Source organism: Gallus gallus, chromosome 2, assembly GCF_016699485.2.
Source record: "Gallus gallus isolate bGalGal1 chromosome 2, bGalGal1.mat.broiler.GRCg7b, whole genome shotgun sequence".
NCBI classification, from domain to species: Eukaryota; Metazoa; Chordata; class Aves; order Galliformes; family Phasianidae; genus Gallus; species Gallus gallus.
Genome location: NC_052533.1, coordinates 100,440,729 through 100,468,252, shown reverse-complemented (window position 1 = coordinate 100,468,252; position 27,524 = coordinate 100,440,729). Strand labels below are relative to the sequence as shown.

The window sequence follows — 27,524 nt, the reverse complement described above, 5'->3', positions numbered from 1 at the left end:
AGCATGCATTCATTCCTTAAAGTAAATTCAGCCCAAGTTTTCCTTCGACAGTCAGTGTTAGGGATTAAGCCAAGGGCTGACTGCCTAGTCAAACAAATGCCATAGACAAAGCTAGACTTTGCACTCCAGTGAATACAGTGCTGACCAGCACTAAGAACTCAGGTCATTAGTCCCAAAATACTTTTAAAGTTGCATAATCACTCTAATGAGGTAACTAGATCTAACTGAAATCTTTCCCATTTAATCCGGTATTTTGAAAACAAACAATACTGGCACCAAACAAGAAACACTGCAGATACAGTTTTTAACTACTTCAGCAGGGCAGTTCCACCTCAGGATGCTGATACATGACCAAATTATGACAATTCAGAGGACGCTGCAGGAATACAGTATGTGGCTGCTTCTAGCCTGTCACTAAGAGGAGACAATTATTTCATTAAGCCTTTTCCCTGGAGGTTCATACTAATACTTTTTTACCCTAGGCTTCCCATAACCTAGCAACACACACACAGTCACAGTTAACTACAACACAGCACACAATAACTCTCCAAGAAATTTAAATGTGCCTACGCCTTTACTGAAGGCCTTTACTTAGATCTCCAAACTTTCAGTCTGTTACACAGGACATTTCTCAGAAATGCAGAAATTACTTTTTCAGTAGAGATTTTCCCTTTTTATCCTCTTTTCTTACCTGTTTTACTTTTTTCTCTCCCCCCTGAAGTGGTCAAAAAAAAAATTCATGGACCAATTACTCATCCGTTGCATGATCATAATACACTTATAATGCTTTAACACTGAGTTTATATGTATGGATGTGTCTGCGAAGGCATTCTGTTAATTGCAGAAAAAGGGAGTGAAGTGAACTATGGCAACTAATTCACTACCTTAGTAGGTGCTACTGAAGAAGCTGCATTATAGATCCAGAAGTATTTCAGTGCTATTACTGAGAGGCAAAGGTACACAGAGCCAAGGAAGACTACAATCAACGTCAAGGACTACCAACAGTTTAAGGAAATACAAGCACCTAAATTCCTCTGCCTCAGAGAATAAGAAATGTAAGTAGTAATTTCACTGATACCAAAGTTAAACTCATGATAAATACTATCAGATTGGGAACAGGTCCAAGGCATTTTTAGTGAATATATGTCAACTCTTGGTATGGCACTAAGAAAGAATATATAGTAGCTAAATATAGCCTCCATAACATACTGCTCCAACTCTCCCATAAGCATCTCCATCTTCTGTTCTTAAATGAGGATCATAACTTACCCACAATAGCATAGCAAATGAGGACTTGCAAAGAACCACAGCATCACATTGTTCTCATTCCATGAATGCTACCAGACTAGAAGTGCCCAGAAGCTGCCTCAGAAGACAATAGCAGCTTCTTCTGCAGCTTCTGTTCTTCTGGATATCATGATTATTCATGGCATTAAGAGCTGCAGAATCAAAGCTTACAACAACCTTTCACAGAGAACTCAGGTTCAGTCTCAAGGCCTCGAATAACAGCTGACCTTCCAAAAGAGTCAGCTGAATCCAGAGCTAACTCCCTTTAAACTGACTACCGATTCTAGCTCTGGATCAGCTTTGCTCTCACTCAGGCCCAGATTCCTTGTATAAATCCTCCTGTGTCAGAGCTTCATGACCCAGCTATCACAGAGCTTTGAACTGCAGCTTTACATATCCAAGACTCTCCTTTCTCTTTTAGTAATCTACTTGTATTTTCCCAGAACTCCTCTTTCACGTTGTAATTCTGGTTTGATACCTCCTGGCACCATCTCACACACGCATTTAAAAAAAAAAAAAAAAGCCCAACCCAAAACACATGGTGCTCAGGCTTAGCAAAGGAATTTCTCAACCAGTTGCTTTATTAAGTGCTGCAGAGTCACTGACTTCTGTAAAGTAACACCAGTGCTGGGACGTCCTCACTCCACAGACTCGGCGTTGCCTCCAGGTCAGCCTCACTTTTGTCAGCGTTTCAAGTTGGTCAGAATTTTTCCTGCTTCCCCTCTCACCGAGCACTCTTGTTTACAGAGAATCATGTGTGACCTCCACACTTTTATTCAGCCACACAAGCTCTCCCCTCCTCTTGTTATGAGCTCTTACTGAGAAGCAGCAGACCTACTGGTCACGCGGGTTCCCTTGTGTAAAAGTAAAGGGCAAAAAAATAATTAAAACAAACAAAGCAAAACAAGGAACAAACAAAACTCTCCAATCCAGTGCCCTAGTCCAGCAGTTTTGAGAATGATCCCAAACCCATCCTGCAGTGGCCATTCTCCAAGATGCCTAAACGCTTTCTCTGGAAAGACAGCTCAGAATCAAAAATGGATGTCCCAATGCAGTCTCTTATCTAGGAGAGTGCAAAACTCTCAAGCACAATGATGATAGAAATCTACTAGATGTGGTGATGAAGAAAATGCAAGTTTATAGAACTATCTTCTTAATTGTTATGAAAAGTATCTATGATACTTTTACCCTGGTGCATGTGACGTATTAACGCTGTTTACACTCTCCAGGGGCAAAAAGGAAATTCCAATACAGTAGTTTATTTCTCCAATAATCACAAATGGAAAAAGTGCTAATTAATGAATTATTCCCTCAAGGGTCCTGTTTTCATGGTTCATAAATCAGATTCTATTAGAAAAACTGACCAGTGATAGTTGCAGCAATATGGGAGAGTTTTTTTTTTCCTATTTAAGATACATTCTTGCAACGCCTGATGCATGCCCCATTTTTTTCATTAAAAAATAAATCACTCAGTGCCTCTAATAATTTCAGTACAGACCATCAAGAACTGAATTAAAGTTGAACAGAAACATAAGCTTTCAGGATCTAGAGGACAAACTGAGGTTATCGCTTCAGATGCTTTAAAAGATGAATGTACAATTTGACCTGAACCAAACTTCAAAGTCAGTGAGGGCCAAGTAAAGATAAAAAGAAAAAATGAAAAAGATGTCAGCAATTACTTAGCACGGAAATTTCAGTAATAAAGAAACATGTACTTATGTTAGAAGTAGCTTCTACACCTCTTATAAATAACTTTAAAAAAAAAAAGCCCAAATATATGACTGTACGTAATTTGTTCTTTTCATGTTACAGTATAAATATCAGTGTTGCCAATTTCTTATAATGCAGATATACCCCAAATATATTATAGCAAGGGGAAAAATTTCTTATTCCACCCTACTACTAACCTGGAGACCTACTGAGCCAAATAAACGTGGGGGGAAGGGAGAGTGGCAGATCATTTCTTTCCAAAAAAAAAGCTTCTCATAAAAGTTCCTCATAGTATGCTACAGAATTCTGAGGTATCCCAAGATCATCACTCATTGCAGCAACTACAAGAGCTTGGAAACTACTACTAAAGATATAAGTAGCACGCAGAAATCCTTGCCAAAACTGCCTATCATCTTAACTCCTCCGCTCTTTTCTCCAGCTGTAGTGAAGCACAGTACGGAAAAGAGACATTCAGGTGCGTGGCACATCTTCACATCTGCACTGTGTTTTTAGATGCTCATTCTACAATCAGTTTTAAATGAATTTTAGGGTAGATGCTGGCAGCAGCACGATCAAAACATCTGAATGGTTTTGGCCCAACAAATGCTCTGCCAGCAAGAGCTGCCCCAGTCTCTTTGCCATGTTCAAGAGGAAATTAACTAGTAAATTTTTTGGCAGATTACTTACAACAAAGAGGTATTTCCAACTGATTGTCATTTTATATGAAATGAGCTCATGATCTCAGGATGGTTCTAGCTGTAAGGTGGCATTACATCATTCACAATCGCTGTTGACGCTGAGGCTTTTGGAACAATTAGGCAGACAACACCTGCCTTGCTCGAATTCATATATGTAATTCATTACCAGTTCAGCTCTCCTGATACAGTAATCAGTGCAAGTGCAGCTCAGATAAGCACAGGTTTGGTTTTTGTATTATTGCAGATGTTCTAGCCAGTACAAATCTGACTCACGGAAAGACTAGATAGCAGAATCAGAAAAAAAAAGTTCCATTCTTGTTCTCGCAGTGGCTCCTACTTTCACTATCAGCTGCAAATGCATTTTAGTAAGCCCTAATTTAGACACTTCAGTAAAGGTCCACTAGCAGAGAGATCAGAATTACAACTGACAGGAGGCAGCAAATTTAGAATCACAGCACACTCACATTAGCTGACCATCCATGGGAAACCCTCCCCAACACTCATTTCCTACAGCCCACTCTATGCAGCAACCAGATATATTTTGGCCTTTTAATTTTTTTTTCCCCTTTGTAGTCCATCTGAAAACCACTCAGCTTAAAGGCAGGGTCTCTAATCTCTCTCTACTTCTCACTTTGCCCACTCTTCCTTTACTCCTCAGTCTGGGGAGTGCTTGATAGTTTCTTTTTCAGCCTTTAACCCTTTGCTGCCCACACGAAGAGGTCAGAGTGGCAAGTACAGGCATCACTATTCTACTCAATGCACTTGCTTGAAAGGCCTGACATAACCACTTGTACTGTTGTGGGATACTGAGCACCATTTCACTGCTGCTGAATAAAAGCACATCTGGCTGGCTGTCATCCTGTCAGAATGCAATGACCAGAAAATATTAAACATATACAGTAACTTTATATGAATGCAGAGGATGCAGGTCAAACATCACAAAGTAATTGTGTGAGCCTGGTCATATTTGTGACAACGCAAATGGCATCACAAAGTGGAAATAACTATTTCCCTATCTTCACCCAAGAGCAGTTCTAGTTTTACAGATACAGAAAGACTACTACTGGATCCCTTGGCTACATCCTTCAGTATCAGACACCAAAGTCAGGTCTCCTGACTTAGTTCTCCTGTTCTAATGACAGCTATCCACCAGCCAAAGCCTAGAATCAGATTAACATCTGAGGTCTATACTCTAGTGGTTGTGTTCTGTCTTTGAGGCTGGACATAATCTGCTTCAAGCTCTATCTGCTGTGACAGAGCACTGCTACTGCTAAAACAGCATCACTCATCCTGTAAGCTCTGATAGCCACGTGAGTATGAGTTAGCAAACTGAGACCTGTTCTATTCTTAAAGTATATGGAAATCACAGTATCACTGAAGGACATCTAAAATAATACTCCTAGGTTTTGTAAAGCAACATAAGAAAGTGAATTTCTTAACTATCTCCTGTGAATTTTAAAATAGCTCAAAACAATCCCCGCAGCAGTCTCAAGAGATGTGATTTCTTCCATTCTCAGCAGCAAAGCAAAAGGCAAACCAGATAGCCCTGGGAACTCCTGAATTGACAGCATCAGAGGTTCAGAAATAATCTTTGTCTTCGATATTGTGGTTTAATATGGTTCTGCAAGTCTTTACATAGTTGGTTCTGTGCTCTGAATTTCCAGTTTGTAACTGTAAGCAGCACAATTTCAACTTTACAAACAGAGAAAGTAAAATGCTTTTCAGAGTTACCTATAGCTTTGCATCTCATGTTTTTACCATCCCATTTCAACTAGAATGCAAACTTTGTTCAAAGTTTTTCTTGTACACAGGGCATTCAAAATTTCCCCCTTGTTGGTTTGTCACTAAGAACACACCTGAACTCCAATCTAAACCTTTCCTTCTGTGGGGAGATTCACCTTGACCCCCTCAATCATCTTCATTAAGAACAACAAGCCTCTTCCATTCTGCAAAGTTTATTTGAAGCTGGCCTACTTTTAAAATTATGGAGATATCCTGCAGACCATCAGACGAAAGCAACACAGTGTAAAAAGTTCTTTCCTTAGGAATCTGGACTAAAATTCCTGATGTGGTTCTACTACAGCATTATGACTGCAGCATTTCACAGTTTATTCAGTGCCACCTGGTATCCCTTTACTGCCTTACTCCTTAGAGGGGAAGCATTTGTTTGTTCTTAAGAGGAAAGGCGATGACAAAAAAGCATCTGACAGTACCAATCCCTGCACCAACTCTCTAAAGCTCTTGTCCTGCTTTTTCATCAAATCTCAGGGGTACAGCTTCAAGAGAGAGGACATGGAGGCGAGAGCACACTAAGATTTTGGATACACCTCTGTTCAGCATAACCTCCATGAAGCTCCTGATTCTTACCGCTTTATTTGCTTTGACCTGCAGCACATGATACTAAAGAAGAGATGACCAGACAATCCTGAAGTAGCTCTGACTAATCTTGTCCATGAGGGCGAGCATTCCCTCATCCTCTGCCCCACATTCATTGAAATCCCTGAGTTCCAATGACATTAGATGATCTTTCAAAACAGCATTAGGCTCACTCGACGCCCGTTCAAATAACAAAAAAAGCACAGCCATGATTTACAGTGCATCAGGCAGTGACTCGCATAACTGCCTCTCCTGAGAGCTCTTTTGAAGTGTACATGAGTCAACAGACTGACAGCAAAGCACAATATGCCATCACCAGGCATTCAAGGGCAGCCACACTGTTTCTTCTGCGGCATGTCTCATTCTCCTGTCTTCAGTATATTTCTTTTATGTCTCCCTCTGGCTCTGTCAAAGCAAGTTACATTTTATTAATTTGCTGATCAGGTCCATTTACACTGCAGAAGTTATATTAGTGACAAATGCAGGATCTTTGAACACTAGTGAACCAGAAGTTAGAAGTTCCTGCCGAACTGATACACAGTTTTCCTGTAACTCTGGACCAGGCCAAAGTCTTGCTTCCAAACTCTGAGACATTAAACACTGAAGTGTGGGTGTTTGAGTAATGCTGAACACCCCACTCAACAAAGCTTAATTTTCTGTGCAGTCTGCAACGCCAAGGTGGTCTTGTATTTATCTCCACCAATGTCTGCTTGCCTTTTTGTCTGCCTTAAACTACTCCTGACATTGGCCTACCAATATCGAGTGGATGCTAATTCCTAAACAGCAACTGACAAACTGTTTGATCACTTCAGTGCACACCTGAAAACAATCAACAGTGTGATTCTTTCTTCCCAGTTGTCATGCATAACATTTTAGAGGGGAGACTTAAGTTAGATATTAAGAAGAAATTTTTTAATCAGGGAGTGGTGAGGCACTGGAGTAGGTTGCCCAGAGAGGTTGCGGATGCCCCATCTCTGGAGGTGTTCAAGACCAGGTTGAATGGGATTCTGAGCAGCCTGATATAGAGGTTGGCAACCCTGCCCATGGCAAGGGTTTGGATCTAGACAGCCTTTAACTACAACCTAAGCCATTCTGTGATTCTTTGATAGCAGTTATACAGACACGAAGATCTGAAGTTGGGTTTGTGAGTGAAAAGTAGTATGGCTATAGTGTAGGGTTTCATCAAAACTAAGCACCTCAGTTAATCAATGAAGCACGAATACCACAATGACAAGATCATACTGCTGCCAGTGCTCAAAGTTAATTTAGCATGATGTGTGTCATTTGGACAGGATAAATTTTGGCCAGTCTACAAAGAAATTCTACAGAGGCGTCTCACTTCCCAGCAGATGTGGACATAACACACGCACCACCAGAGCGATCATTTCTGCTAGGCATTTCATTCAATAAGCATTCCAAAAATAACATGATTCCCAAATTTGCAAAATAGCACCTTCTATCAACACATATATGATTATTCTTACGGTAGTAAGACAACAAGGAACAGTGATAAATGCCATTGTCAAAGATCAGAGATATATAACTAATAGCACCATGTGCATATTTACATATACAGATATACGCATACAGTGCTAGAAGTTCAGGTCAGGACAGGTTACTATGTTTACATACACATTTGTATGCACACACATGAACAAGTATTTGCAATACAGCTACAATATTTGGAAGACAGAAATGAAGCCTTTCCTTTCTACCTACTGGGGAACCTCTTAGAATTTGCTTTTGTGTCATCCTATATAATCAATGTAAACAAGTCATTTATAAAAACAATAACACTAAGTCATGATCTAATTCTCTAGCATCACCAAGACACACTGGTTTATACACATGATCTAGACTAAGACAGGTAAGGAAATATATTTTGAACTAACATTTTACCTGATGATATTCTGAGCTCTCAGAATGTTCTGAACAGAACGTACACACAGAAGACCAGAACATATCCCTACAAATAGAACAGAGCAGCATTCTAAATAGCTCTGTTGAACGAACATGAAGCAGCAAAATAGATTAGATCAATATACTTCACATAATTATTATTTTTCTCTATCAAAATATATATATATATTAAGGTGTCATTTTTTGGAAGATGACAACACCAGATTAATTAAAAAACAAGTGATGTCATATGTAATCCTTACCTCCATCTCTTTCAAATATATGGTTCCGTGTCTGTGCTAAAGAATCAGATAAAAAGTTCTGTTTAAAGGGGAAATCTAAGGATGAAAAAAAGAGGAATAAATTCATTTCAGGAGTTTCAGACCTCTGTAACACCAACACAGATTGAAAGTCTATATATCATACAAACTAACAGCCCTCCTCACTCTCATCAAATCTTCCAAAGAGTCAGCGAGGGCCTTTCTTGCCACTTGGGCCACAAATTTTGATACAGTTCAGTGCTGTACATGACTTACCATGTGGTGCCTATTTAGTTTCCAGTGTCGACTAAAGGGCTCTTTATTCTAAAACAAGAAACAAGATTCACCACCAGCAGCCAATGCTATACAGCCCTCCAACTTAGCACTACTCAGGACAACATGGTTCCTGATAACCACCTGAAAATCATGCATGACTGGGCACTTATGTACTTTAGCATGAGTGGGACATGTTAGCTATGAATATAAAGAGACAGATTAACCATCGCACAGTACAGAGCCTAGTTCTTTGTGTCCAGTAGGATTAACTGCAAGTATCTAGTATTAAAACCAGCAGCAGTTTCTTTCCACAGAAATGAGAACACACTGCTAACACATGCATTTCATAGAGTCATAGAATCATTAAGGTTGTAAAAGACCTCTAAGATTATCTTGTCCAGCCATCCATCTACCACTAACAGTACCCACTAAACCATGTTCCATAGTACCACATCTACACATCTCTTGAACACCTTCAGGGATGGTGGCTCTACCATCTCCTTAGGCAGCCTGTGCCAGTGCCCAACCGTTCTTTCAGAGAATTTTTTCCTAATATCCAACCTGAACCTCCCCTGGGACAACTTGAAGCCTTTCCCTCCTGTCCTATTCTAGTTAGGTGGGAGAAGAAGCCAAACTCCACCTCACCACAGCCTCCTTTCAGGCCACTGTAGAAGGCAATAAAGTTTCCCCTTAGTCTCCTCCAGACTAAACAATCCCAGTTCCCTCAGCTGTCCCTCATAAGACTTGTGCTCCAGTCCTGCCACAAGCTTTGTTGTCTTTCCCTGGACACACTCCAGGGCCTATGTCTGGATGCAGCCTCACCATGGCTGAGTACAGTGGGATGATCACCTCCCTGCTCCTCCTGGCAGCACTATTTCTGATGCATGCCAGGATGCCATTGGCATTCCTGGCCACACGGGTGGCTCACATTCAGCTGAGCATCAACTAACACACCCAGACTGTTTTCCTCTGCAATTTGTTCAATACTAATTAGCTTTCAGTTATTAAGTCAAAACTAAGTATGATTCTTTTTTTGCAACTTTTAATGGTTTTGTTTAACATTTAAGGCTAAGAAGTTCTGTCTTCAAAGGGGAAGTTACTCAATTAAAATATTTCAACTTAAGATGATTTTTGCACAGAAACACTAACAAGGATCAGCAATATGCAGCTTGCTTTGATTTTGTGTCAGACTCACTTGCACAAAAACTGAAAGAGTTAGATGTCAATAATCTGCCTTAAGTGCACACAAGTAAAAGACAAGTAGCTCCTTGAAAAGTTGTAAACAGCTCAACATAAGTCACTCAAACACGTTGCAGTCTTCCAATACACTTTTCAGGACAAACCAGTTAATCAGACAGCTCCACACCTGTGTTTCTCTCTGAACAGCTGATGTCAGATCCTCTGCCATTTGAGCATCCCACACAAAACTGTTAGCATCCAGGTGATTCAATTCCAACTCAAGAGACTAATGAACTTACTTAGACTTGTCAGGTTTTGTCACACTTCAGTAAGTGATAGAGGGGTGGGGTAGCTATAAAAGAGCCTAATACTTGCTGCTTTTAGGGTGTTTTGCTCTTACGCTGCCTCTTAACTGCAAGAGATGGATGGATGACATAGATTTCAGTGTCTTAACACCTATCAGGTCGATATATGATTAACAGCTATGTAAAGATTTGCATTTGCTCTGTAAGGATACAGTTTGTTCACTTAGCTTCACTTCTTTCTTAAGGGTCCCCTTTCTTAGCAAGGCATGAAATGCACACACCACTAATCCAGTTTTCAACCCCAGGTTGCTTTCAGTCAGGCTGAAAACGTACTCACATTGAGGATCTCAACTCAACTGCTTACATGTTCAGTGTCTCCTAATCCATCACCATCATCTCCTTAAGTTCCAGGGCAGTTACCCCACATTTCTTTGGAAGATCAGCCTGGTTCTGCCTACTGTAGGACAAAGAACACTTATCTATGGGTCTTAACACCCAACTAATCATGCAGGCCACAGAGCAACAATGAAATACCAAGAATGTTCTCCGGTGCGATTTCTTGCATTTGAAATGACTGTGTCCTCAAAGAAGATCCTAATAATGATTATAACTAAAAACAACAAATCCTCAAATCACTTACATGAAGAAAGCTTGAGCACTTGCTCTCTAAAAACATCAGAAGGAACAAAGCTTACACAAGCAAATGCTTGGAATATACATGCTTATAAGGACTGCCACCATGGTGCAATTCACTTAATCTCAATTAAGTATTCTCACACTATTTATAGCATTGTCACAAGCCCCACATTGTCCATGAGATGGATATCCATGGAGTCATTGCATCTTGAGATCCGTGTGACCGCAAATGTATTTTTGACACTTACTGACAGGTTGCCCTAGAGAAAAGAAACTATCTGTCACAAGTTGCTTTAGGACCACCCACAATACAGAATATTGCTAAATGCCATGTTCCAGAAATCGAGACCCATGGATGATTCTGGCTTACAGTCTACCCTTCACCAAATTATCATGATTTAAAAAGACTAAATCTTAGTATTTTAAAATCTACTTAGGGCAGGGAGGCACAGGAACAGGCTACCCAGAGAAGTGGTGGATACCCCATTGCTGGAGGTGTTCAAGGCCAGGCTTGATGGGTTCCTGGGCAGTCTGATCTAGTGGTTGGTAACTCTGCCCATGGCAGGGTGGTTGGAACTAGATGATCTTTGGGGTCCCTCCCAACCCAAACCATTATATGATTCTATGATAGTTCAGGATTCACCAGAAATATTCTGTCAAATACCTTCATATATATAATTTTTCCTCATGGTGTCTAGATTATTACTGTCCAAATGGGTTTATTTCAGTGAGTGGTAGCCCTTTTCATCTATCAGGCAGGCCCTTGTGCATGCAAAGCTTGTCTTAAAAAGCACTGGGCGCTGGATTTGATGAACATATGTAAGAAGGTCACACCACAGACCCTGCAAACACCATTCACACTCAGAAACATCAGCCATACTGGATGTAGATAACCTACGTCCCTGTTTCTCTCCCCCATTCAGTCCTCTTTTATCTGCAACCTTTCAGCATTTGTGTTTTAAAGTACAAATGCCTGGCTTATTTCCTCCATTACAAAAGTAATGAGGCTGAGAAAGTAGCAGCCCAATTGCTACAATCTTCTCTGAACAAAGAAAAAAGACGGGAAAAAAAAGTCAGCAAAGCCTTGTTCATGGTCAAATTCATTTCCTTGGACTGCAGCTCTTTCATTGTTTCCTTGGCTTGGCCACATGCAGGTTTAGACACTCTAAATCATAACTCCAGACAGGAACTGTCACAAATCATCACAGTGAGCATTTGCCGTCAGAAGGCTATGTTTAGGATTTTACAGAAAGGTAGTCAACGCCCATTACCTATCACTTTAAAAACCCCAACACACCTTTTTCAGCAGTGAAAAAGTAACTCTTTTCTCTAGACATAAAATATCCTTTTCATGGCCCCACCCAGCTAAAAGTAGCAGTTCATCAGTATCACCTGCAAGATAGAAGCAGCAGTACCTAATTCTATACATTTGTTCCTGTTCGCTGGGCCTCTCAAGCAGGAAATGAATCTTTTCATCAAGTACTTTGTATATAAATGCTCAGTGAATAAAATAGTTTGCTTTTATCTTCAATTGATGAAGCTGTGCCACCACCACACCGTAAATCTGATTGGTCACTGAAGAGAATTTATTCTCCCTGTAACATCTATAATACTGAAAGAATATTCTGTTTGCAGAAAAGTAAATGCAATTCTAGTAGAGGTACAAAGCTGACAACTTTGAAAATAAAGCTTCCAGCATCCAGTGCAAGTACAGGGTAGAGAAAGCAATAAAAGCTTTTCTAAGTGCAATATATAGTATCTAATTGCAGCCTGTCATAAAGTCTCACTATTTTTTAATTAGACTACATCCTTTCAATCTTTGTTCAACACAAGGTAACACATCTGAATAGGTTTTTCTATACTATTATACTCAATACATAATATCTGTGCTTATATTCTACTAAAAAGACATGGAAAATCGGAGGTCTCAGAAGATATACTCATTTTCTACACAAGCCTTTGACCTTAAAGATGGAATGGCAACTGTGCACCTCTAGCAAATAGCTTTCTTTTTCCCAAGCATAAAGCTGACTTTCAAGATGTCCATGTTCTGAGCCTTTTATTCTCTAGCATTCACTTTGCTTCTATTAGATTCTGGTACCATCACTTTGTTAAATCACATATCATACCAAGTACTTCAAGTTAGATTTTTATTATGAAGAAAATCAATTACATTGGTTATTGTTATACCGAATAATATTTAGCATAATAATTCATTATGACTGCAGTCTTGTGCTTCTGCAAGCAAATTTTACCTTGTTGTGTATGAATAATGTCTCTGAAATAGAATAATTAAAATAAAAACCACCTCAGAAAAGGCAAAGTTTTAGTGCAGAAACTAACCAAGCACTTGGCTGATCCATTAAGTTAGTCTGTTAAGACTAGACTATAGTCAACAGAATGAAAGAGCACAGAGGCAGATTGACTTGGAGTTATTTCGTATTAAATTAAGCATTCTGCCCCTCCCAAAATATCACCTATGAAGTGCAGACATCTCTTAGACTTTGTTTTCATTGGCTTTATTGGGTGATTTTCATGCAGTTAGATACAGTTTGTTGATTCAAAAATTTAAGTGGAGATAGACATTCAAGTATTTATTTCGACAAGGTCATCTAAGCAAAGTCACTCTTGCTTGGGGTACTTTTGCAGTAAGCCTTCTGTCTGGTCCTTAGTATGCACTAACCAGTTTGTGGTAAAAGCACGTTACCTACTCCTCCCTCCCCCCAAAAAATTCCCAAACAACATTTTTTTTTGGTCAGCCATACCCACTTAACTTGCTTAACATCTTACAGATAAGCAAAAACTGATTACATAAATTGCAAAATTGCACCCACAGTTTCAAATTTCAGGAAAGGATCTGTTTCCTTGCATGCCTCAAGTTCCTAAACTAGGCTGAGACTGACAATCATGTCATTTGTCACGTTGATTATGATATGCTCACTTGCATGCTACAGACAAGAACACAGCATGAGCTGCCCCCCCGCCCCACCTTAGATGAGAAGGTAAAACAGGTTATGAGATGTGCCTGTGGTGGTCAAAAATGATAACTGCTTCACAAACAGTGGAAATATACACCTGAGGTCTTATCCTTGTCTAATTTTTATCTTAGGTTAAAATCTGAAAGTGAACAGTTATCCGAAGCAAGATTGAACCAATTCAATTCTAAAATTTAATCTTAAACAGTGGTCTGACTTCAAATTATAAACTCATACACTAATGCAAGCTTCACAAACCACTCCCCAGAGGATCCATGCAGTTTTTAGTCTCAGAGTCAAAGCGATTATGCCACTGATGAAGTTTCAGCATTGCCTCATAACTAACATTACTGCATGTACTTAAGCTGCCTCTATAGTAATCTTGGTAATATGCTACTTTCATATGCTTCTATACTGAGGCACAGATGCTGGGGAGGACTACATGGAGATGAGGGAGCAAGGGCTGGCACAGGGAAGAGTTAAGGAGGCCCCAGAGAAAGTACTGCACAAGAACCTGCTATAGAAGCCACTATCGCTCTTTGCCACTGTATATCTGAGACTCTCAGCAGCAAGCGTGGTATCACTCCAGTGGCTAATCCTCATAAAGAACTACCACCTGTTACCTTGAATCCATACCGAAGTCCATACCGAGAACCAAAACGTTATAAACTTGATGTCATACAAGACAGGAATCAGTGCAATTCCACATATAGGATTCTTGTTGTTACTGTTTTTGCTCCTGTTTCACCTTTGACAAGCACAAGAGTTCACACAAAGCAAAAAGCACATTCAGGTTGTAAAGTCTACTGTCCCTGAATTCTGAAGCATTAAAGATTGTCTTCACAACTCTGATTTACCTATTTTTGCCTTTACAGAGATGGCAAACAGCACTTCAATTATAAGAGCACAGCTGGCTGGCATATTTGAGATTTCCAGAAGGTTTATCATGAGGTTCCATGCAGCAAGCTACTACACAAAGAAGAGGCTGAGGGAAAAGGCAAATAAAAGTCATGAGTGAAAACATGGTTGGAGCAAGAGAAACACAGTGTAAGGCTAAATGGCTACTTTTTATTATGACAAAAAGATGGACAGCAGGGTGAGTTCACTTCAGATCCTTACTCAATCCAATTTTATTTTAATATATTAACTGTGACCAGTGAGAGGCGGAAATCAGGACAGGTAAAGAAGAATGAAGTGCCAAAGTGTGCACTAACAAAGTCTGCAACTAGCAAAAATGTATTTGGGAAGAGAGAGATTTGTGGTGATTTCAGTTGCATGAATGAACTATGTGATGACAAAAGCAGCTCAGCATCAAGACAAATATAAAGCCATGTACAAGAGAAGCCTCAAACAAGCTACGTACTCTCCCAGGCTGTTAAGATCATCTGCTTAGTATGTAGCAGTAGCCAAAAGTAAAGCCTAACTTTCTGGATTCCATACGAAATAGGTCAAGAAGCAATTTCAAAGATATATATTGTAACCAGAGGCATAACCATGATGCATACAGTATTCTAAGCATAAGTCACTTCTACTGAAAAATGGGATACTGTAAGACTAAATAGACTTGGGAAAGAACCAAGACAACAATCAAAGGCTGGGAGTAATTCTCATAGGAAAAGAGACCGAGAAGACTGAAACATTTTATCTCGGAAAGCAGACATGATGAAAGCATATATGAATGGTACAGAGAAGGTAAAAAACAGGAACTTCTGTTTTCTTTGTTTCAAAGCACAACAGGATATTCAATGAAGTAAATAGATAAGGAAAAAAAAAAAATCAAAAGTCTTTTTTATGTAATTCACATTTCAACATAGTTCCCTGCCACTGACCGCTGTTTCAGAGTTTAAATACTATACAGATATTAAACATTTATACTACTACACAAACCATCCACCGTGATATAAGTTATATTAAACAATTGCTTCAGGGCTTCTATCTATTGCAGATTAGGATGGAACATTTGTGGGAAAATATTACCTCACCTCTGCCTTCTGCAGCCTCTCCTTTTCCTCCAGAACATCTGAGATTAGTCAGTGTCATGGATAAGAAAAGGTGAAGGTTGGGTGTGCCTGATAGCAACTCCTATTTTTCTGAACACAGGACAGATATATTTACTGAAAGAACAGTTATTTGTTGCATCATTTTATTCGCTTTGTCAAAGGCATAACTAACTTAACTTACTGAACACTACTTAATTCTGCTCTGAATATAAAGCATAAAATTTTCTAACAAACATTAACAATGGCATTTCAATGTTCCACAGAGATTGGTGGATTTATTTTCATAAGGTCTTATACATTGGGAAAACATAACACCCTCCATTTTATGAATGGGAAACAGGAACAGTGATAAAAAATACCCATAAGGCTATGATGCCTAGGTCTTGGCTGCCTGTAGGAGTTTGATATCAAAACACAGTCTTGGACTGTGGGTAGTTAGGCACACACAGGACCTCACAGCAAAACACAAGTCAGAAACATATAAGATATCACTTGTGACAGCGTAACAGGGCAGAAACAAGCATACATCACCACAGAACACAGATAAACCTCTGATACAGAAGGTTATTGCACAGTACAAAATCTAGCCCCTCCAATTCTATTTCTCCCCCTTCTTAGAATCCAGTTCTACACATACCTATAGCATGTCTATGCAGACAGATCCAGACAGAGCTGAACTTGCTCACACTAAACCAGGCTGTTCAAACCTGTTGGTACAGACCTATCTTGACGTGTATGCATATAGCGCTGCTTACCCAAGGAGCTGCAGAGAAGCCAAAGTTGTTCAGGGAGCAGCATGAGATATGATTATTAGTGCTGATACAGTTCCAGCAGATTAAGTAATGCTAAAATCACAGCTTTGCCAACCTATGAAGGAAGAGAAAAAACTGTGCAAAGTTGTGTGTTTTATTACATATCAACTGCTTCTGCCTGTGAACACCAAAACCCATCACAACTTATGAGCCACCAGTTGACTGAACTTACTGAAAAAAATCAGGTCTCTCCTTATCCTTAGATTCCAGCTGAGAACAGGCAACAAGCTCACCTGCTACCTCTTTAGATATAATCTTCTTTCAGGTGTGTCAAATCTTCACTGTAAGAGAAGGCTACAGCAGTTTGCTTCCAACCACCCTACTTATTAGCAAGCTTTACCCACTCTATCAGTTCCAACACCTATGGGAGCCTTCATGTGCTAGAATAAAGTAGAATCTGCAGACAAGCCCCAGGTACTGCTCCAACCTTGTCCTGGGGGCTGCAATCAAAACTGCACAGCTTGCTGGATGCTTTCTGTGTCTCCCTGTAGTCCCAAGTATGGACACACACCCTCAACGCTTACATCCATAGAGCAACTTGGGGAAAAAAAAGAGAAGAAAAGAAAGAAAGAAAAAAAGGAAAGCCTCTGTGGGTACGTTGTACCTGGGGAACTAGGAGTGAGTGCTCACTGCTCTGCTACTAGTAGCATGACCCTCCTGGTCTTTACAGCCTATCTGCTTCATGTGCTGCCACATGTGAAGTCAAAAACCAGTCTTCCCTTTGGAGAAAATTCCAGCAGTTAGGATTGCTCCTAACACTATTAAAAACAAGCTCCAGCTCGGTGCGAGAGTAAAGCGTTATTTTTCCTCTCGTTAAAGCGACCTCGCCAGAAGAAAAAGGGAAGAGTTTGGTTCACCACTCGTCAGCAGCCCCAGGGACAGTGAGCAACGCGGGCCGAGCGGCTCGGGCGGTGCGTAGAGAGGGGAATCTCCTCAGATCCTTGACATGTCCTTTGTTCACTTCCCGTCGTTACTTTTTTGGCACGGCCAAGCGTGGACGCTCAAAGCGCCGGTTTGAAGAGTCAGCTCTCACAGCTGGGGAGCCGGACTTAAAAAAAAAAAAAAAAAAAGAGAGAGAGAAACAAAAACAAAAGCGGTGCCGGGGGAGCGGTGGGAGCAGCCTGCGGGGCGCGGGCACGCACGGAGGGCGGTTGGGCGGCGGGTAACGGCCCGGCTCGCACCGCCGCCGCTCAGTCAGCGCCGCGCTGTGAGTCAGCGCTCCCCCCCTCCCTCCTTCCTCCCCGCCAGGCAGAGCCGCGGGCCACGCAGTCCCGCGGGCGGCGGAGAGCCGGCCTTGTTGGCCGGAATTGCTCAACAGCCGCCCTCCGCGTGCGTCCCTCGCGCAGGATGTAACAGCTGTTTTATCTCCGGCAAGGTCGCTGTAATGACGCTATGTAAAAATAGTTACGAGGTGCTTGGGAGGGTTTGCTGTTGAAACGCGGCTGCTTCCCGCTCGGAGGTGAATGCGCGTCTTTGTGGACGTACAAGCAGGAGGCGGAGGTGGAGGGGGGGGGAAGGAGCGCTGTTTTGCCGTAGGACTCCGTGATTTCATCAGCCGCCAGCAGCGCTGCCCCGCAGCACGTGGCCCTGCAGCGGTACAACAAACACACGCGGCCACGCGCGGTAGCGCAGCGCCGAGCAGCGCGTGGCTCTCCACGCACGAGCCGTCCGGAGGGGCCCTCACCTCACCTCACTTCCCCTCACCTCCCCCCCTCGGCTCTGCAGGCAGCCCCGGGCACCGGGAGCGCGGAGCGGAGCCGCTGGCGGGTCGCGTCTGTCTCATCTCGGGAGGAAAATAAACTGTTGCTGCACCACGTGCTCGCCCGAGAGGGATGAGTCAAGCCGAGAGAGTTTTCTCTAGCTACGAGCGTGTGTCACAGCAACATCCACCGAGGAGCGGGGGGACAAACAGCCCGGTGTAAAAATAACCTCGAAAGGGGCGCGCCTGCCCGGGGAGGGGGCGGCGGTGACACCGGAGGGGCCCCGCGGAGCCGGGAGGGGTGTGGGGCTCCTCGGAGGGCTCCGCACACACTCTCCTTTCTTCTCGGCGGAGGAGTGGGTGGTTCATCCGGCGGCAACAGGAGGAGGCGAGTCAAGGGCAGCTGTCAAAACCTCCCCCCCTCCGCTCGGCCCCTCTCCTTCCAGTTTAACGATCAAACAAACGCCTGCCTGGAAGAAAGGCGGGCGAACTGCCGAGTGAGCGAGCGAGTGAGTGAGTGAGTGAGTGTGTGTGTGTGTGTGTGTGTGCAGGAGCAGCGTGCCCCCCGGTCCTCCCTCCCTCTCGCCGCGCCTGGGAGGGGAGGGGAGAGGCGGCGGGAGGAGGGAGGAGGCAGCGCCGCGAGTGCGAGCGTAGCTCCGGGTGACTCTGCCTCAGTCACTGCGGGAAGGGGGAGGGCGGCCGCGCGCACCTTTTCCTCCCGTGCCTTCTCCCACTTTCACGAGGAAGGAACAAAGGCGAAGCGAGCCCGCAGCCGCCGGAAAGCCCCCAAGGGAGGCGGAATCCCGCTGCTCCCTGACAGCGACGCGGCCCCGGGCCGGCCGTCTGGCCGCGCTTCTTCGCCGCCCTCCTCCTCGTCGCCGAGTTGAGAAGGGGAGCAGCGTCCCGCCTCGCCTCTCGGAGCGCGGCGGTCCTCGCCGGCACGATGAAAAGTAAAAAAGGTACGTGCGGGGCGCCGCTCGGACACGGCGTGACAGCGGCCGCGCCGCGCCGCGCTCTTCCCGCCCGCGTTCCCCGCAGGGCCGCAGTGGCCGTTGGCGCCGCGCGCGGCCGTTGCTCGGCGGTCGCTGTCCGCCCTCCCCGTCCCGCCGCCCCGGTGCGAGGCGGGGGTCGGCGCGCAGCCCCGCTCTTTGTCTGCGGCGCGGGGACCGGAACGCGATCGCTGCTCAACTGCCTCTTTCCCCTGCCCTCGTAGTCTTGAAAAGAGGAGAAGAGTCGGAAAGTTTCCCCGCGCTTAGGGTTAAAGTGAGGAGGAAGACTGCTCCCCCCCCCCACCCGCCGCAGCGGGTTTTCTTTGTGTGTGGGTGTACAGACAGCAAACTTTCAGCTGGCGGCCGCGCTTTAAGTGCTTTAAATCAGAGCCCGGCCGCAGCCGCGCGCAAGAAGTTCCCAACGCGCCCGTCCCTGTCGTTGTGAGGCGGCGCGGCGGAGCAGCGTCGCTCGGCGCCCCGGGGCCGTGCAGTCGCCTCGGGCTGTGCGGACAGCCGCGCACAAAGGGACCCGGGGCACAAAGAACCAAGTTTCGGCGGATCGCAGCCCTCGAACCCCCCCCCCCCCCCCCCCCCCCCCCCCCGGTCCTACCCCCCTTTGCAGTGATTTGAGGGCACGGCGCTGACTCCGCGTGTCGCAGCCCTCAGGTAGGCTGCGATTCGTCACCTCGCTCTAGGCACGGTGTGTTTTTCTCCTGTACGATTTCGCTGAATTAATTTAGCTCGGTTATTTTTAGGACATTCCTATGCTCCCTATTTGCACAGCAGTGGTGAGCTGGTTTCCTGTCTGCTGTTGCTTCCATTGTTCAGACCTCTCCCCGAGGGCAGCTGCTGGTTGCCGAAATACCAAACTCCCCACACTTTCGACTGTTGTTCTTGCCACCCCCGAAATAAATGCGTGTGAAAAGTGCTGACGTCGTTTCTAGGTATGCATGTGTAGGTCTTTGTGCGAGCGAGCCGCTCCGAGGGCTGGAAGTTGTGGGCTGGAACAATGGGGACAATGGGAGGTGACGTGCCGGAGGGGCAGCTCCGCAGAGGGGCCGGGGGCTCTGCCTGGCACCGAGCGGGAGGAGGGGAGAGGGATGGGACGTGTACGAAGTGTTGGGGCTGGGGCCTTTGTTGTGTTCTGCTTGGGGCCGCCCGGCGTTGGAGCCTCGCTCAGAAGTTTCGAAGAATGACTTTGTTTCGGGTTTCTTCCTCGCAGCCCTAGAAAAAATCCCGTTTAAAGGAGGAAAACAAACGTACAGCGTAGCCAAGGGTGGCTGCTTTAAAAGCAGCAGAGCTCAAGCTGTGAGACGCGAAGGGAAGCAAACGAGCTGGTTCCTCAATTGTGAAACGTACTCAAAAGAAAAAGTTTGTGTTGTTTTTTAAGCGGTGGAAATTCCCTCGTGCATCCCTCATGCAGCTCATGGTTACTTCTGAATGATTTTAAGCTGATTTATTTTTGTTGTTGGCTTCTAAATTCACACTAAACTTTAGTGAGCTTCCTTTTTTTTTTTTTTCCCCTCCCTCTTTTTTTCCTTTTCGCTGTCGGGCTGTGGGTTAAAACCCCGAGGACTACTCGGTGGATGGTTTCATTTGCAAATAATAAGCTGATAGCGATCGCACGGAACATACTCAGCTTGTTAATTACCCTTCGAATACACTCTTGCGAAGGGCCAGGCATGTGCTCAAGTTGATACATGTGAGGAATCCTACCGAGCTCGGTTACGACAGGACCGGAGCCGTAGATGGGACCCGTCCTGTTTATCTGTGCTCATAACAATCCCGTTTAAATTCGCTCAGCCCCGCCGGGTGGGGTGGGAGGCTTTCCAGAAGGTGGTTGTTTTGTCTGCTGCTTCTCTGGAGGGCAGAGATTGTTTCTTGTGGTAACTTTGTCCTGTTTTGAATAACGATTGGCCTGTGCCACTTCCTCTGCGAAGCTCTTCCTCGACACAATGGGACGGTGGTGGGGTTTTTTTTTTTTCCTGATAGCTCGAATTCGCTTAACTCCTGCTTCATCTCAGCCTCTTTGGATAATTGGTCCTCCCCCTCGAGTATTTCGGCATGCCTTCTGAAGGAGCAGTGATCTATTCTGAAATCAGCTTTCGTTATCGCTGTTCTTCTTCTCAAGCTGTTTCAGAGCTGTTGGTGCTGAGCCCACGGTTATCCCTGGGAGCAGTCTGTTCTGCTCTGTTTCCAGGGGTCTCGGGGCTGTGACAGCATGCAGTGTCTGGCCACCCATATATATGGCTGCAGCTGGGGGAGCTGGGAGGATAAAGCAATACGATAGGAAGGGATGGTGGTCGTGTAGCCCTTAGCCTGTCGGTGAAGCCCCTTGGTGGACACGTACTGTTCATCTGTGGGGTGGTGGTGGGGATGGAGCCCTGGGGTGTTGCGCTCGTCCCCGGCCCTCTGCCGGCATGCCCAGGCTGCTTTGGCTTAGTCATGTGAAACCAGTGTTTCTGTTTAGTTGAACGTGTTCAAGAGAAGACAGAAAGTAACCTGACACTGGCTTGTTTTTAAGATGAAATAAATTAGTAGGTCAGCTGGGGCTGCTCGGCATGTCCACTAGCCTTTATTCTGGGTGTAAATAGCAGTAAGCCAACGGTCTGGCAGTGGAGCCCAGCCAGAAACCTTTTCAGTTTGGCCCTGTTCAAACAGGAAACCAGCAGCGAATAGCCTGATTACTAACAAGAAGGAAAAACAAAGCTGGGTTGTAATCAGCAGGAATGCTTTAATGAAAACAGAGCCTTGACAGCAACAACGTGGCTCCCGCTCTAGTAAAAAATATCAGCTGGGGCCGTGCGAGATTTCTCGCCAGGACTTCCTGTCGCCGCGCCGAGCGGAGGTATCTGCGCAAAGTTCAGAGGGCTGCTGCTCTATTTAAATGAGCTCATTTAAATGAGGAGCAGTTGTAACACACTGGGTTTCCTGCTCACCCCAACCTGCTCTGTGTCACTGACTCGCTCTGTCAATTCATATGACACGCCGAGTGAGCCGGCCAAAGGGCAGGCTCCGTGTTGACTCATTCCTTGCTAGGTAGGCTGTGGTTAGTCAGATGGCAACTTTTACTTCAGAAGTGCCATGGCAGAAGAACGGGTTTGCAAAACACAGAAGCGTTTTCATGCTGCTGGCTTTTGGTGTTTCGCCACATCTTTTTTTTTTTTTCTTCAGGTGAAAAAGAGCAACAGTTTTGGAACAAGTTTTGCTGTTGAGGCAGTTTTCTCAAATTCAGAGGTTCCAGCGGAGTGCTTCAGCTGTATTATTAGGTCCTGGGGAAGTCAGGCCAAGCGGGGCGGTGGTGTGTCTTGTCACTGTGCCATGTAAATATGGCTCAAGACTGTTAGACACCTAATTTTCTCACAGGAGTAGTTTCTTTGGCTCCTTATTTCCAGCTTTCACTGCCTCTCCCTGTTTTCCGAAGTCCTGTCTTGCCTATTATATTTAAAAACAAACAAAAAACCCAACCCACTGAAGTGCTGCAAGGCTTCTAGTTTCTGACAAACAAGGGCAGCACACTTGAAAACATTGTCTGAATAATGGAGGCTAGTTTTAGCTAGTTCTTAAATTCAGTTTGGGAGGCATGAATTGCTTTGTAGAGCCATCATGCTGTCTGCACATGATTTTTGTTCCAAGAAGTGCTACTTATGGCTCCAGAGGACCCCGTTGTGCAAGACATGCTCTCAGGTTAGATTGCAAGCATGACAGCACTTTGCATGAAGCTATTATGAGATTGCACAGGATCATTTTAAAGCAAACTTGACATACTTTCTACATGAGTTAAGAACTTGTTTACATAATTTGAGATTTATCTCGTGTAGGCCATTTAAATATTATACTATTGTTCTTGTGCCATGACTGGATAATTTATGTGGCAAATCATCCCAGGAAAAGTTTGGTATGTCAGTTTGGTGTTTGACGGTTCCATAAATCAACAGTTTAGAGAAGGAAAACAATACTAAGTGAGTTACTGAAGTAACAACGCCAGACACTTTGCAGATTGATAGTTCTCCTGGGAATGTTTGCGTGTCGAAAATATGCATTGAGATCTGAGCAACTTAAACCAAATTTAAGGATATTGAAGCTTCTCATAAATAAGAGGAAGAAAGGCAACAGTTTACAGTATCAGCTTTGGCTACGGTTTAAGGTATGGGGGGAAATCCTACCCTCCATACACACTGGGAAGTAATGAGCAACAGTTGCACACACCCCTTTCTTTTTTTTCTATTGCTTTATATAGTTGTATGCTTTCACATGCACGTGTATTATATTTCAGGGCTAACTCTTTCCTTAAACAGAATCTTTGAATTATGGGTAGTAGCCCACATAATTTATTTTTATTATTTTTTTTAACTTCTGACATTTAACTTGGCTTTTACTGTTCACGTTTTTAATTTTGATGTCATGAATGAGCAAGTTCCTTTTTCTTTCCCCCACCCCCAACGTGATATACAAATTACAGAAAGAGATTATGGGCTTCTTTTTCTTGACATTTTTTTTTTTCCTAGAAGAAACTTCTGAAAGTCAGTATATTTTCACTTGAAATTAGTATTGGATTGTGCCAGTTGAAATGGGTGGTATCTTATTTAGATTTATATACAGTTTTTAAGATTCCTAAAATATCGGTGAGCTTAACCTGGTGCCTATTAAAAGTTTTTAATACATTTTACAGTAGTTTGTTTCCTCAGTGCCTTGTATATTCTACAGAAGAAGGAAATTATAACCTTCCCAGCTGCTGACTATTAAATACTTGGTTCATTTTTATTTACCTAATGTAGCATCAAGTAGTGTGGTATATAGAAAGGGACAATTAATTGTTTTTGGTTTTTTTAATGATTGCAGTTCTCTGGTACTGAAATGCAATTACATTTTAGAAGTCTATCACCTGTCATGCTGGTATACTTGTACATACCTGGTTCTTTCCTTATCCTGCACTTTTTACTAAATAAATACCCGTTTGAGAGTGCAGGCAGACACAGTGTCCCCTTTTCTCTTTGCTTTCTCTATGGATCTGAGATGAACTATTAGTTTATAAAAGTCTACAAGCTATCTCTCTCATGAGGGAAGCACCAGTATTTTAAGGGGTAATTAAATAACCCATCACTGGAGTTGGGTATATGGCTTTTCAGTTCTTCTCTGTTGGCCCTTTGCCCAGCCCCTGGTTATTCCTGATGAGAAGAGTGCTGAATGCATACATACCATAGCAAGCAAATTTGGACAATATTGGCATTAGATAGAAGCTATCTGATAACAAGCTGTAGATAAAAGGTTGCTAGGGGAACGAAAATGAGGGTTTACAGAGAATTCCCTTAGGAACAGCTCATTGGTGCTACTTCTTGTTCAACTGACAGTAAAGCTACAGCCTGACAAGTTAACGCTATAGGACAAATCCCCCATAAAGCAGGCTGTGCCACAATTCGCGGTGAAAGTGCTTAATATAAAACAAGTCTGAACCATGAAGTGCTGGAGCTAAGTAGTTTCCTGAGGTGGGAGGCTGATTGTACTTGTCTTCTTGTAATTGCAGGTGTAGTTGCAATATCAGGCAGTGAAACAGAGGATGATGACACTATGGATGTCCCACTAGATCTTTCCTCATCTGCTGGCTCGGGCAAACGGAGGAGACGTGGCAACCTACCCAAAGAGTCCGTGCAGATTCTTCGGGACTGGCTGTATGAGCACCGATACAATGCTTATCCTTCAGAGCAAGAAAAAGTGCTGTTATCCCGGCAAACACACCTCTCCACACTACAGGTATTCAAATAAAGCAGTTCTTTTTGTTTAGTTTAAAGGAACTGTTTTCTCATTTCTTCTTAATTTACCTGTCGTCTAGTCACTGATATAAATGTTTGCACTGCATGTGATGTTTCCTGTGGTTTTTTTTTCTTTTCTGTTTTTTTTTTTTAATGATTACTTATTCTATTTCTGATGGCACCTTTAAGGGAAAATGCAGATGAGTGGTGTGTTATGATGATCTTTGTTTACTGGGAATAAAATGACATATTTGGGAGAACAGACAGTTGTGAATTTGAATGTGCATGCTAATTTTTTGCGGAATTGGGGCCCAAAAGACATAAAGTGTCAGTATGAGGTAATTTATTGTGAGGAGAAAGGATTCATTTGTCAACAGAAGCTTTACGGTGATAGATGCAGAGCTGAGCATATAACTCTGCCTCTAAAACTGCAACTTGAGGCCCATTCCCATAGAATGTGAACATCTATAATTATGCGTATGATGAGTTCCATTAAGTTCAGTGAAACAACTGATAGATATGGATAGAGCTACTCAAGTGCATTAGCATGGGTGTGATCAGGCTTTTATGTGGCTTGTTTTGGATTCTTACCCAGCAGCAGCTGCAGGGTCCTCTGGACTCATTATTCTTACCTTTTTTGATCACCTTTGGGGGGAGATCTGTGAGCAATTGCTTATTCCCACTTCATGGAAGGTGGCTGCAGGAAAGCTTATGCAAAACCTGGTTTTGAGAGATGCTAAATATAGAGTTCCTGTTGGCTTCTGGGCTTCTTTTTTTCCCCCCAGATTAGTTCGTTAGTACAAAATCCACAATTGGCTATAAAGTAGAATTCCCTTTGTGTAACACCGTAGAGAAAACCTTCTTCATGTAGTAAACGCAAAAAAGACGTTAAACTATAAACTATCCTGTATTGTCCAGGAAACTGGTTTGATATTTAAACAAGGACAAACTTAAGTGAGGTAATTCATGTTATGTCTGTCGACACAGTCAGTTGAACAAGGAAAATCAGTAACTATTTGTGGGAGGAGTGGCCCTCTTCAGAGAGAAAAGGTTTTCCTGTTGTTAATTAACCTAAGCACAGTGAACAATGGCTAATAGATTAATGTGTGTGCACAGGGTTAAAAGCTAAACCTCTGGGCTCAGGCTGGCCGACTTCAGATGTCCTGGGGCTTTCTGTAGAAGGAGCTGGAGCTGGGGGCAGAGAGGGGACAAGGGAAAAGGACTTAGCCAGGCTTGTCAGAGCTTGTCCCGTAGTCTCTTCTGTTAGATTGAGGAAACTGCTTGGAGGGAGTCATCAATCTAACCCAACAACTCTAATGGCACATAGTTGGGAGTGAATGAAGGTAGAAATTAAGATCTTGTTGTATTCTCAGGTCTGCAACTGGTTTATCAACGCACGCCGCAGGCTCTTACCTGATATGCTGAGGAAGGACGGCAAAGACCCAAACCAGTTCACCATCTCACGGCGGGGGACCAAGCTTCCTGAAGGCAGCATGGTGGAGTCCTCCATGGGCACAAAGAACTTCCTTCCCTTGCTGGAGGAGAGCCCCTTCCTTCCCGCCTCTGCCACGCTCAGCAAGACTGTGTCCTCTTCCAAGCCTGTGTCCCCAGGGTCTGTCCTGGCTCGGCCCTCTGTGATTTGCCACACGACTGTGACTGCGTTGAAAGATGCCCCTTTCCATTTTTGTCAGCCAGGTGATGTAGGCCAGACCACAGACCTGCAGCAGCCCCCGGCCAACGCCTTCACAGACAGCTCCCTCTCCTACCACGAGGATGCCTCTAAACTGGGACCTGGTGCGAATGCGCAAAGCGGGCTCTTTAACACTCCTCCTCCAACCCCACCAGACCTCAACCAGGATTTTAGTGGATTCCAGCTACTGGTGGATGTTGCACTCAAAAGGGCGGCAGAGATGGAGTTGCAGGCAAAACTCGTGGCCTAAATCCCCTTCCTTCTCTTTCCCCATTTTGTTTTTTATCCAGGCAGGGATCTAACAGCTGTGTGGTTATTGCCACCCACACGATATCAAAAGACTTAACTGCATTATTATTATTTTTTTTTTATTAATCTTATTTGCACAAGGGATTGCTGAAATGAAGCTTCCTGTCACTGAGATGGTCTTCAGTGGAATATGGTCATTCCAAGAATTATAAACTTTAAAGCTACTGTAGAAAGGATTGTGTGGTTTTTGTTTTTGTTTTTTTTTTGTTTTGTTTTTTTTAATATTTTCTTTGTAGGTTTTTCATAATGTGAGATGGTTCCCAAGATCATGTGATTTGTTTTTTTCTATCAGACTGTGCAATATCTAGTAATGATATAGAGTCTTCTTATCATTCCCATGCGGAACAGAATATACCGACACGCTGTCTAAAATAAATTTTCAATTTTTTTAACAATATGAACTTTGGATGATTATGCTTTTTTTCCCACAATGTAATAAAATATTTTCTTTAAAAATGGATGCATGAGGAGTATTTTGTTGCATACAAACTTTGCAGAAAACACAGCTTTTCTCTCGAAATACAGTGGAGCGAGAGAAATATTTTTGACCTGATACTGACTTTGTTTGGTTTAGAGAGCTATGCTAGCAGCTGTTGTTAACCAGATGTTCAAAGGAATGCTGAAAAGTGGACCTGAAGTACCTGACTGTGTTCTGCTGTGTTGACCTTTTCAAA

General features: G+C 43.4%; 1 protein-coding gene and 1 long non-coding RNA gene across 7 annotated transcripts in view; one reads left to right on the top strand and one right to left on the bottom strand.

Moving 5' to 3' along the window:
- The window catches only part of LOC107052699, a 61,571-nt gene extending 42,894 nt beyond the window's left edge, over positions 1 to 18,677 (bottom strand). The window contains exons 1-4 of one of the 3 annotated variants that reach the window (XR_005857344.2): positions 16,357 to 18,677; positions 8,234 to 8,308; positions 7,971 to 8,037; positions 1,270 to 6,476 (exon numbers count right to left, since the gene is read on the bottom strand). This is a non-coding gene — a long non-coding RNA (uncharacterized LOC107052699). The remainder of the gene's footprint in view (positions 1 to 1,269; positions 6,477 to 7,970; positions 8,038 to 8,233; positions 8,309 to 16,356) is intronic. The other 2 variants (XR_005857343.2, XR_001465354.4) reach the window with 2 other exon arrangements.
- A 93-nt stretch (positions 18,678 to 18,770) lies between these two features.
- On the top strand, positions 18,771 to 27,306 carry TGIF1 (TGFB induced factor homeobox 1). Of its 4 annotated transcripts, none has more exons than NM_205379.2 (3): positions 18,771 to 19,071; positions 24,626 to 24,852; positions 26,225 to 27,306. In NM_205379.2, exons 1-3 carry the CDS (start codon positions 19,056 to 19,058, stop codon positions 26,789 to 26,791), a joined length of 810 nt encoding a protein of 269 aa, NP_990710.2. In that variant the 5' UTR covers positions 18,771 to 19,055; the 3' UTR covers positions 26,792 to 27,306. The 4 variants fall into 4 exon arrangements, with proteins under 4 accessions (NP_990710.2, XP_046775174.1, XP_046775165.1 ...); XM_046919218.1 differs by lacking the exon at positions 18,771 to 19,071 and adding an exon at positions 19,542 to 19,767; XM_046919209.1 differs by lacking the exon at positions 18,771 to 19,071 and adding an exon at positions 19,744 to 20,045.
- Positions 27,307 to 27,524: the final 218 nt, after the last annotated feature.